The 12,418-nt window shown below is 37.0% G+C and overlaps 1 protein-coding gene across 1 annotated transcript; it reads left to right on the forward strand.

Moving 5' to 3' along the window:
• Positions 1–5,284: 5,284 nt before the first annotated feature.
• LOC121138671 (putative protein FAM90A26) lies at positions 5,285–11,948 on the forward strand (the record flags this gene model as incomplete). Its single annotated transcript, XM_040741327.1, has 6 exons — positions 5,285–5,382; positions 7,907–8,010; positions 8,378–8,550; positions 10,038–10,215; positions 11,017–11,151; positions 11,849–11,948. Coding segments are annotated over exons 2-6 (658 nt in total), but the record flags the coding sequence as incomplete, so codon positions are not given.
• Between the last annotated feature and the right edge of the window lie 470 nt (positions 11,949–12,418).

Below are 12,418 nucleotides of genomic sequence, written 5' to 3' on the forward strand. Positions count from 1 at the left end.
CCAGGAAATATGAAAAGGACAACCCACCTAAGAATAATAGGTATAGAAGAAGGTGAAGAAACTCAGCTCAAAGGTGCAGAAAACATATTTTCAGCAAAATTATAGAAGAAAACAGCCTAAAGAAAGACATGCCAATGAAAGTACAAGAAGCCTACAGAATACCAAATAGAGTGAATCACCAAAAAAGTCCCATTGACACATAATAATCAAAACACCACTCATATAGAATAAAGAAAGAATATTAAGAGCACCGAAGGAAAAAAACCAAGTAACATATAAAGGCAGACCTATCAAAATTACACCTGACTTCTCTATGGAAGTCAGAAAGTTTGAGATAATTATTCTACAAAGAGTAAGACACCACAGATGCCAACCCAGACTACGATACCCAGAAAAGCTTTCAGTCACTATAGATGGAGAAAAAAAGCTATTCCATGATAAAACCAGATTAAAGCAATACATGTCTACTAATCTAGCCCTACAGAAAGTACTGGAATGAAACTTGAATTAAAGGAAGTTAACTACACTAACAAAAACAAAGGAAAAAGATAATCTCACTTAACAAAAGCCAAAACAAAAAGCAGGGTAAATCCACACACACAATACCACCACCAACAACAAATCCAAAATAAATAAGAATTAACACTTAATGGTCCTTAATATCCTTCAATATTAATGGTTTTAACTCACCTATAAAATGACATAGGCTAACAGAATGGATATAAAGACAGAATCCATCCCTCTCCTGCATACAAGAAACATACCTCAACTTCAAAGACAGATGTTACCTCAGAGTAAAGGGTTGGGATAAGACTTTCCAATCAAATGAACCCAAGAAACAAGTTTGTATAGCTATCCTAATATCTAACAAATTAGATTTCACACTAAAATAAATCAAAAGAGATGAAGATGGTCATTTCATATTCATCACAGGAAAAATCTATCAAAGTGAAGTCTCTATTATGAACATCTATGCCCCAAATACAAAGGCATTCACATTCGTAAAAGAAACATTACTAAAACTCAAATCACACATAAAACCTCACACACTTATAGTGGGAGACTTCAACACCCAGCTCTCATCACTAGACAGAACCACCAGACAGAAACTTAACAAAGAAACAAAAGAACTAACAGAAGTTATGACCCAATTGGGTTTAACAGACATCTATAGAATACAAAAGAATATCTCTTCTGCTCAGCTCCACATGGAACATTCTCAAAAATCAACCACATACTTGGCAACATAGAAAATATCAACAGGTACAAAAAATTGGAATAACTCCATATATCTTATCAGACCACCATGTTTTAAAGTTAGAATTCAACAACAACACAAATTGCAAAAACCCTACAAACTCATGGAAATTGAATAATGAGCAGTTGCGAAGGGATAATGGGGTTTGGCAGGAGGGCATGGGAGGAGGGGAGGGAAAGTGAGAGGGACATGGAACTGAGTTGTGAAGCAATCTTGTTTCTTATCTAAATTTAAACTGAAAAATAAATAAAGAAAAAAAATAAAAAGCAAAAAAAATAGTGTGGGCAGGCCTTGGCCCAAGTGATGAAGTAGCAGGTAGGACTGGGATAGCATGCTCGTGGGTACTTCAAGAGAAAAGGAGGAACTGGGCAGAACCCAGTTCAATGAGAGGGTTAGGGGCCAGGATTGTTCTCCTTTCAATGTTCCCAGTCCCTGTCTGTTTTCCCATAGGATCCCAGATCTTATTGGGCAGTGTCAATGAGTAGCTACGCTGGGTAGGAGAAACAGAGCACATAGTGAATAGGAGCAAGCGTTCTATTTTTTAATTTGAAAACTTTATTTAAAACAATTGACTTTTTAAGCATTATAAATATTTTCCTTTACCAAAAAGAATTGCATTTGCCAAAGACCTTAATGGGTGGAACTGATGATCGATGCTGACACCTTTCCCCTTCATAATAAAAAACAGCAATTTATAAACACTCCAAATGCTTTTTGGATTGGACATTTGAAACAACGTGTAAACTATATTTCTCATTCTCTGTTGAATGCTTTTATAGTGTGTACTTTAAATAGAAGCAAATGCTTGCATTCAAATGCATGGTTTAAAAGATACTTGTAACAGCAGCATTCAAATTTAACGATGGAAAAACAATAGGATTAATTTGAGGAATGTCTAATGAACACATTTTCTTCAAATTTTCATCAGGTGGAAGATCTACATTTCACCATTGATTTCCAATTTTCCAAAGGAAGTACACATAGAATTCAACAAATTATCACCAGCACAGAACAATGAAATGCACTGGGCTTATCTGGTGTTTCAAAGTTTCATATTCACAATTCACTTTTTAAAAAATTTTTGGTTCTTTTAAAGACAGGATTTCTCTGTATTGTTTTGGAGGCTGTCCTGGATAGGACAGGTGATTTCAAAAGGTTTGAAGAAAAATGAAAATATTATATTTTTATGATTTGTTTTGTTTTGTTTTTATGAGACAGGGTTTCTCTGTATTGTTTTTGAGGGTGTTGGTCCAGCCCAGCCTCGAACTCACATAGATCTGCCTGCCTCTGCCTCCAGAATGCTGGTGTTAAAGGCATGCACAACCAACGCCTGGCTGAAAATATTACATTTTTCAATAGTGGCAGACAAATTCACCTAGAAAGGGATTGTAAAAAGGTTGTTTCAACAACAATACTTTTTAAATATATATATTCCAAACAGAATCTCCCTCTGTTCTAGATTATACAAAAACTGTGGCTTTGGTCAAATTATTGTAGGTAGACTAGGGATTATCAAGATAATCCTTTGTGTTGAGTGAAATACCCTGAGGGACTTCTTTTTTTTATGGTTTTTTTATTTTTTTATTTTTTTTCCATAACAAGAAATGAAAACTTTTTAGAATTGAGTGAAAATGAAAACACAATACATCCAACTTATGGGACATATGAACACAGTTCTACAAGGCAATTTCACATCAATAAGTGTCTACATAAAAAATCGGATAGCTCTCACATTAGCAACTTAGTGGCACACCTAAATGTTCTAGAACAAAAAGAAAAAACTGGTATCCAAAGAGAGTAAATGGCAAGAAATAATAAACTCAGGAATGAAATCAATGAAATGCAAACAAACAAACAAAAGTAAGAAAAAAATCAATGAGGAGTTGACTATTTAAGAAAAATATGTAAGATGAACACTTAGCCAAATTAACAAAAAGAAAAAGACTATCCAAATTAACAACAACAGAGGTGAAAATAGGAATATTAAAATAGGTACTTATGAAATCTAGAGAACCAAAAGAACTTGAAAACCAAAACAAAAGGATGAATTTACTGATATTTATGAGCTACCAAAGTTAAGTCAAGATCAAATAAACAATTTAAACAGACTCATAAATTTGAATGAAATGGAAGCAGTAATTAAAAGTCTACCAATCTTCAACAACAACAGCAAAAATCACCCAGGGACAGATGTATTCAGAGTGGAAATCTACCAGACCTTCAAAGAAGATCTAACATCAGTCCTCACATTATTCAGATTATTCACAAAATAGGAACTGAAGAAACATTTCCCAATTCTTTTTATGAGTCCACTATTACCCTATTACAGTATTATACAAAGTTCCAACCAAAAAATTATAGAGCAATATCCCTTATGAACATAGATGCAAAATTCTTCCTTCCTTTCATTCCTTCCTTCCTTTCATTCCTTCCTTGCTTTAATTCCTTCCTTCCTTCCTTTCTTCCTGAGGGACTTCTATAAAAGCCCTATGCCAAAACCTTTCTTGCCACTATGGATGAAAGTCCTTACCAGAACTGTAGGCATTTCAGGCGAATTGGATGGGACAGGTATTCTGGCACTCAGGAGACACAGAATACTGAGTGACCCACAGCTTAGATTGAAAGGTATCCTGGAGCTCGGGAGCCAAGTAATACCACAGCCCGCAGTAAGCATAGCAGCTTGCAGCCCTGCCTTAGGGAAAGGCTTCCCCAGTGTATAGGTTCTGTTTAAGTTTAGCAGTTTTGATGCAGCAGGAAGAATCCTGTCAAAGTTACTAGTATTGAGATTAAAGGCATGGGATGTGATACTCTTTTAAACTGATTCAGTTTTATGCATCCCCGGGAAGCCTTGAACTCAGAGAGATCTGTCTACCTCTTTATCCAGAGCCCGAGGATTAACGGTGTGTTCCACCACCTCCTAGCTTCTGACTACTTAGATTAAAGTTTGTGCTTGGCTTCCATGGCTTGTGGCAGGACTTAACAATTCATAAATAATATATCAGCCTAGAAAATGTTTAAGTAATGAATTCATTATGAAGTATACATGCATACCAATGGTTATATGCAGCATACACATACAAATGTACAGTAGATTACAGATAAAAGTAAATAGAACAAAATCAATGCCCATTTGCATGCATCCTTCATCAAATTTTCCTTTTCAAAGACTCTATCCACTATTTTTCTATTTACAAAACTGACCAAGAAGAATCCATGATTGGATTCAAGATTGAAATGCCACTAGCAAAGTTATATGAGTATTACAAGGCACAATGGATTGATAGCCATAAAGCCGTTGTACATAAACCTGTAGTTCTTCACCTCACAAAAGCAAGACAGAACCAACTTAGAGAACTAAAAGACTCGTCCAATCTTCTGACCTGGCTATATCTCCCAGAAAAGATACTGCTTGAATACAAAAGAGTGATAAATGGTCTTCCTGCAAAATCCAGAGTTGACTTCTATAAGGGACACAAAACATGATGGTAGATGATCGAGTATATTTTGTGTTTCGTTGCTTTTTTTGAACAAAGCAAATAATTTAGGAGTCAGGACTAATGTCTGCCTTTACAAACCTAGGGAAAGTATGAGTCAGTAAGATTGCTTTGGATGTAATGTCACGATGTACTGCAAATGCCTGGTATCAACAAGTGAACATATTTCCTAATTTCTGATTTATTCAGTCTCCTTCCCATTGTCAATACACTTTACATGGTGAAGTTCTTCAAAGCTGTTTAATTCATTGTTTCTTCATATCCAGAAAAATGTCATCCTGTTTTAAAAAATCTTTGGTGCAGTTTTTCTACATATTATCAATTATCCATGAGACGTTATGTAATAAACCTGCATGTAGACTGTAAAAAACATTATGCTTAAGTATAACGATCCAAGGATGAAAACATATTCTATAAATGAGTAAAAGCAAAAGACAAAATTGATCAAATCCAGACCATCAGTGAGATATTGAAAAATACAAATGGTTAAAATATTTTGTCACTTTAGGATACTTGGGACTGTGGGGATTTGAAGGAATTTTCCTCTGGGAAGATAGAATTCTGGAAGATCAAGGTCACCCTGAGCTACAAGCTTTGATCCTTTGGAAAGGAAACAGAGCTCACACAAAGGTAATCTCTGCACCTGGAATCCCACACCTTTAATCCCATCACTAGAAAGGAATATATGGAAGGAGAAATCAGGTGCTCAGGACAGTCTGCATCAGTCTGAAGAGCAGTGAAATTGGGAGCAGTATAGAATAGTTGGATGACCCCTTCCTTTTGACCATTGACTGAGGTGAGAATTCTCTGGCCCCTTGACACATTTCTCCTCTGATTATCAGATTTAACCCCAATATCTCTCTTGTGTTTTCATTATTTGTGTTACATATGTGTCCTAAAGTTTAGTTGTGGAGGAATTCACACAGTGTCTATCTGCATTTTCTTGATTCCATTCTATTTACAAACACCCATTAAGATATGCATCATATGAAATTTCTTTAGTGTTGTTCTTGGGTTGGTAGTGTGCTTCTCTGGTATGTGGTACATGCAAGAAGATGTTCATAAATTGGAAATATGCTTCGGATTTGTCTCCAAGGCAATCAAGAACTTTATGTCTCGTAGTTTCTGTGCATGAAACAATCTCCTAGTTTAATTGCCATACTAACAGAAAAAGTTCAGGTTGATATTGAGAGAATAGTGGAAATAATCCGAAAAAGAAAAGAGGGTTCTAGAGTGGTGTCTCAGTCCTTAAGTGTGCCGAAAAATATCCTAATTCCCAAATATTTGAAGATTTTTCCTGGCTTTTGTGGGTAACTGGTTACATTACATAAAAAAACAGGTGAAATATTTCAAACCAAAAAACTTAAAAAATATTTTTGTAAAGAAAAGGTCTGTCACAGGGCAGTAGTTTCTCATGTTTCTCACCCAGCAATTGAGACGAAGGTGTTTCTCTGTAGTTCCAGGCCAAATTGGTTAAGTCCAAGATAGGCAGAAATGACACACAGAGAAACAAGGATTTTTTAAATTTTATTTTCCAGTTTAAATTTAGATAAGAAACAAGGTTGCTTCACAAGTCAGTTCCAGGTCTCTCACCCATTCCCTCCCTTCCTCCCGTGCCCTCCCCCCCGTTATCCCCTCATTTCCCCAGGGAGGGTGAGGCCCTCCATGGGGGTGTGCATAGTCTGTCATTTCATATAGGGCAGGGCCTAGACCCTTCCCCAAGAGTTCAGGGTGAGAGTGCACCTCACATTGTTCTATGGGAGTGCAAAGTCCGTGTGTATACTTGGGATGGGTACTGATCTGCTGCCATAGGCTCAATAGATTCCCTAGGCCTCTTCACTGACACCCAGTTTCAGGGGGTCTTGATCAGTCCCATGCTGGCTTCCCAGGCTGATGCCTGGGATTCAAGAGAGAAACAAGGATTTTACACAGAGAAAAACCTGTCAAAAGAACCTGAAAAAATGAGAAAATTCCATAATTCTGTTGACTATAAATCAGGAATCATGAGCGATATGATGAAAACAGTGATATTTTTTCAGCATCCCACATCAAAAAGGCTGCTCTCAAGTTTGATTAGTTGCTTTAAACAACCTTGACCTTTGCCTACTCCCCTGATAAACTCAGGGGAGGTGAATCCATTTTAATTGAATAAATACTTTTAAATCTTGGATTGTTGATAGTACATGTTAAACAATTTTACTGTTTGGAATGCAAAAACGAATTAGTATATATTTCTGATGCATCCACATGCATACGTACATACATAAAACAACCAGTGGAAAAGCAAAAACATACTTGTTCAGATCAGGGTGGGCAAGATAATTCAGTCACACTTGATTGCATTATGTTGTGTCTTTAAAATACATGGGTAGTTGAGGAGTATAAAGCTAGGTAAGATTGTGAGGATGCCTCTTCGGTCATTAAGGAAGGAGCCGTGAATTTATAGTATTCTTTGCTGTTGGGGCAGATTACTAAACAGTTGTTAACAAGAAAGACACCTTTATAAATTCCTATAGGAAAACATAATTTCGCAAAAACATTTTCAAAAGATATCATTGTAGGGGATCAATTTCTGGTAAGGGATGTCTAGCAAAAACCTCAGGAAAAATTCTTGTTAAAATGAACAGAAAACTTTATTTCCTCTAGCAAGAAAAATACGCTATAAAACTCTCCAAGTGGCAGCAACCACTGAACACCAATATTCAAATATCTGAGAAAATATGTGTAGGCTGATTCTAATGCACAATGCAGATTCTAAACACAAAAATTTCTCTATACTATTATTGTTTTAAACTAGGTATCTGGAAGAAAATCACAGGTTGAATCATATAAGTTGGAGGATTCTGAACTATAGAATTTCTTTGACGCTCATATAAGGAATTGCTTACCCAGAGTACCAAAGGGTAAAATCTAAGGGTCCTGGTTAAGCTGTCTCTATCTGTGTTTTGCTGGCAGTGCTGAGGCTAGTAAAGGAACATTTGTGTTTTTGACTTCCTATGTTTCACCCACATTAGTGTCATATAGATATCAAGGACAGTGTTAATAGATGAATGATGAGGAGATGAGCTACTGAATGAAGATAGCTGATAGGTTAACACTGGGCAGATTTCATTGATAAGTAGAAAATAATGTGATTTGTTTTCTAACACTACAGGGAAACTGAGTCTCTGGAAGGGCCCAACAAAAATGGATCCAAACAAACTTTCAATGGAAGAGGGCAAGGAATTCTTAAAACTGTGTGGGATCCCACAAAGAGATGTAAGTATGGGCAAGGTTGGTTAAAAGAGGTTACATGGAGTGAGGTAGAGTACGATTTTCAGTTTCCTTTAAACAGCAACATAACCCATGTCCTAAGTGTATACAAATGTATTTTCAGGAAATAAGGCAGGCACAGTAACTGCAACAGTGGTCATTTCCCCAAGGGAACATTTCTACTAACTCCAAACTCACCTTTTAAACTCTCATTATTTGAAAAGTACTTGCTAATTTGCAGTCTAATCTAGTGGGAATGATTTCAGACTTTTGAACCTAAAAGATAGAAGTAACTAGAAAACTGTTTATATTCTCCAGGAAAGACTTCTTCCCACCATGAAACACCAAATAATTTTCACTTTCTTTTCCTCAGATCGATTTGATGACAGAGAAATGGGAAGTTGTTGCCTCTGTGGAGGCTTTGATTCGATTCCCACTGCTGCCAGGGGAAGACCCCACAGCCCGTTGCATTTCGAGGAAAAACAGTCAACCTGCAGTGTCCCAACGAGACCGGATTCCACAAAATAATGAAGACCAAGAAAAGAGGTAGGAAGTCACTTAAGTTGGGAGGGACCTCGGGAAAACAGCTGCCTATGGCATGTAGTTGAGTACCACTATTTTATCTTTGCATGAATAAAGGTTTTTCATTGATGAGTGATCTTGTTTTCATAAAGTGCAGATGAAACTACTGTTTTTTAATCAGGAATTATGTCAATCTTAGCTACATACTCTCACCAGACAAGATTGCTTTTTCATTATTTGAGACATACATTTTGGTAAATAGAACTCTATCACTGAGTAAGCCTTGGAACTTGAAATCACATTGTCATAAGATTCCTAATATTTGAGATTACAGGTCTGTGTCATCTGGCATATGTCCTTCTGGATCTATTTGTTAACTGTTTGGTATAAATTGCACAGTATTTTAGCTTACATATTCATCCTCAGCTTGGTTGTCCAGGCAAGTGTTGGTGTAATAATCTACGTGAAGATAAGTATATGGTTATGTGTTTCTTTTCTTTTTTTCGGTTTTTCGAGGCAGGGCTTTGCTGTAATTTTTTAGACTATCCTGGACCTCGTTAGGTAGACCGGGCTTTGTCTTAAACTCACAGATATCCACCTGCCTCTGCCTCCCAAGTGCTGGGATTAAAGGCATGTGCCATCACAGCCTGGCTGTTTATATGTTTCTGATTGTGAAGCTTAACTGTATTTACAAGTAACCCAACTGAGACTCACAATGCATAGATGGGGCTTATGGGTGTAAAAGTAAACAGAAAATTATTATCAGCAATTATGCCGAAAAAATAAATTTGCTTGACTGTTTATTTGTTTGAGAAATAGTCTGATCAACAGCTACTTAGATGCTGGTATGGTGGTGTATGCCTCTATTGAGAGTATTTATAATTGAGAAAGAAATAGATTTTGGTAATTCATATCTACAACCAACATTACAGCCCAGTTGACACTAATCAAATGTAACTTAAAAAAAGAACAGGGTTTAGAGAGAAGGTAAAATGGCTGAAAGCAGTGACTACTTTTGAAGAGTGTCCACTTTCTCTTTACTGCACACAAACAGCATTTCTACTTCCTCCCCCAGGGTACTGAACACAGTCATCTGACCTCTGTAGACATCAGGCAAAAACATGGTTCAGACTCATGTTAGGAGTCGGCAAGCTTAAATCTACGTTAGAAAATATAATCTTAAAAGCAAAGAAAAAACAAATTAAAAATAGTAGGAAGCAAGCAATTTTGTGTAAGAAACGAAACTGGGAGGAAAATCAGGGGAAAAATCATTACAAAATGTAGTGTATGCACACATACACAACAATTTCACTCCTATTAAGTCAGATGGTATTTTCTCAGTAGATTCACAGTAGGCTAAATGTGAGATTCTGGGAACAGGGATATCAGGTCTGAGTGTTCCAAAGTATGGTGTGTTTGACACTAGTTAGGAAATCACTCTAAATTCTGCATCCTAAATTATAGACCAAACACATATCCATGTGATTTCTCTTTCCTTATCCCATAACTAGGAAGAACAATAATCAATCACTGAAAGATTTTGACAAGAAGCCACATGTTACAAAGGTGATGACAAGGCATTGCATAGAAACTCCTTCTGAAAGACCCACTGGAGAAAAGATTCAGAAGATAAACTGCTTTGGAGCAGTGAGAAAAAGGACTAAGCCCGAAGAGGAGAAAGAAACAACGGTAAGTGCATCTGGAATGTTGGGAAACGTTTGTACTATGTATACTTTAGAAAGTGTATTTAAGCATTTTGCTGTGTGTCTATAACTTACTTTCTCTAATAGAAGCTATGTAATCTGGGCAGTCCTCTTCTCTCAACTTATTGTCCAATGAGAGCATCTGATATGCTCCCTTGTACATGCTCAATATCATGAGTAGCCTGATATTTGCCCAGATTACCGTCTGCGCGTTTTGAATGGCATATATTTACCTATGCACTCAATGCTGAATGAGCTAGGAACTTAGTGCCTCATGCATTCTAAGCATGAGTGTTTTGCTTAAGCAAAACCCAGAATTTACTGATGTATTCTTGTAATGCTCACTACCAATTACCTTTTCATAGATTGGAGAATTTTATCCAATTGCTCTACACTTGAACTGTATCACCAACCTTCATTTTAATTTTGGCATTTAGGCCCCATGTCTCCAGCTTTCACTGGTTGACCTGAATCTACCTGAGTGGACAAAGTTTTATTTAAACACATGTTCCTCTCACTGGATAGTTCTGAGTGCTATTTTCAATGTTGGGAGGCACACTATGCTAGCCACAGTAATTATTTATAATCACATTTACTTACATGTGCAATACTGTAAGCAATGTGCCCTGTGAATGAGTGCAGAATTCCTGTCATACTTGGCAGATAAGGGAGTACAATTTGAGGCTGTATCCTACAAGAAATTTTGAATAACACTGAAAGATTTTGTAGGAATTGATAATTATGTCACATTGTATCTAACCCTATATGGACTCTTCCGTCAACACAGGTAAAAAGCAAGAAATGTTGCTCATTTGCACACACAGCAAGGAGCAAGATGTGTCTCCTAAAACACTGGCATGAAGCCCTTCCTGTACAGCCTCTGGGTTCTAACAATCAGAAAGAGATGATGAATCCAATGGAGGTCAAGCAGTACCAGTCTCCAGAAATATTTAAAATGACTGAGGACAATTATAAAGAAAGAAAAATGTGAGCATGGAACACAACTAAAATTACACATGAGCATGGCACATATGAAGATGATGTTTTTTCTTCGTAAACAGATATCTCAGGACACACAAAAAAACACCCACCATTTACAACAGAGAATAGTGCCCTCTGCTCTTGATTGTTGGAAATCCAAAAAGAGGAGAGAGGGATAGATCTGGGAATGTTGCCCACTAAAGACAGAGGACCAGTAGCATCAATTGAAAGAATGCAGTTGTGTCCTGTGTCCTAATCAGGGGCATTTGCATTATAATATATAGACTAGGCCGGGTTCCAGCACGACTCCCATGTCAACAAAGTTGTAGATACTGGTAAATCAAGCCAATGGCAGATTGGTAAATGTGGATTAGAAATTCATGGTCTTCATCAGGCATCTCGTGTTGTAGAGGACTTTCTGTATTATAGTACATGCTGTGTGAATTTACTATAAGCCCTGTGTAAATCCAATAACTGAGTGGGTAGAAAGTTGATGTTTTCACATCTTGAGAAAAAGATAGTACTCCGTCATATAAGTAAATTTCATTCTGGCTTCAATAACTCCTCACTCTACACAAGGCTGGTATTAACTTTGAGATAGTGATTGATCTTAGTATTTAATACTATGTGTTCTGCAGGCAAGAAGTGCTTCAAATGAAAACTCTGCCAAAGGTATCTTCGAGAAGCTCCTCAAAGAAGAAAATGAACAGCGAGGAAGAAACTTGTTTCTTTTTGAGGGTGAGTCTCCCTTGTTTCACTGCTGTGTTTCTCTTGGGTGGCATCCATCTCTGCCGCTCAGATGTATCCCTGGTGTTGGCATTTTAGGAGGGAGCAGGCATGCTTATTGCACTTCTCTGTCATTTTCTGCTGGATTTTTTTCCATTTTCTCAATTCTCAACCTCTTATTTCCTGCAATTTACTTACCTCTCTAACTTTATTCTTGTATTTATTTTCTTCATCTTATGCCCTCCACATATTCTTTCCCCATCTCTTCTCTAAATTCCTGTGGTACCATTCTTACCACCTTACATTTCTCCACTTCCCATTGTTTCCTGTCTATTCTTTATCTTTCTCTTTTGCTTCTTGGGAACAGGGAATTCTGTCTGCTGAGCTTGATCATGCTCTTCAACTGAGATTGTCCTTCCTCATCAGATTACCTCAGTTGGCATTCCCACATACTGGGATCACAAGTGTATAAAGTTATGCCT

Source organism: Mesocricetus auratus, unplaced genomic scaffold (genome assembly GCF_017639785.1).
Source record: "Mesocricetus auratus isolate SY011 unplaced genomic scaffold, BCM_Maur_2.0 contig_12505_pilon_subseq_903093:928775_obj, whole genome shotgun sequence".
NCBI classification, from domain to species: domain Eukaryota; kingdom Metazoa; phylum Chordata; class Mammalia; order Rodentia; family Cricetidae; genus Mesocricetus; species Mesocricetus auratus.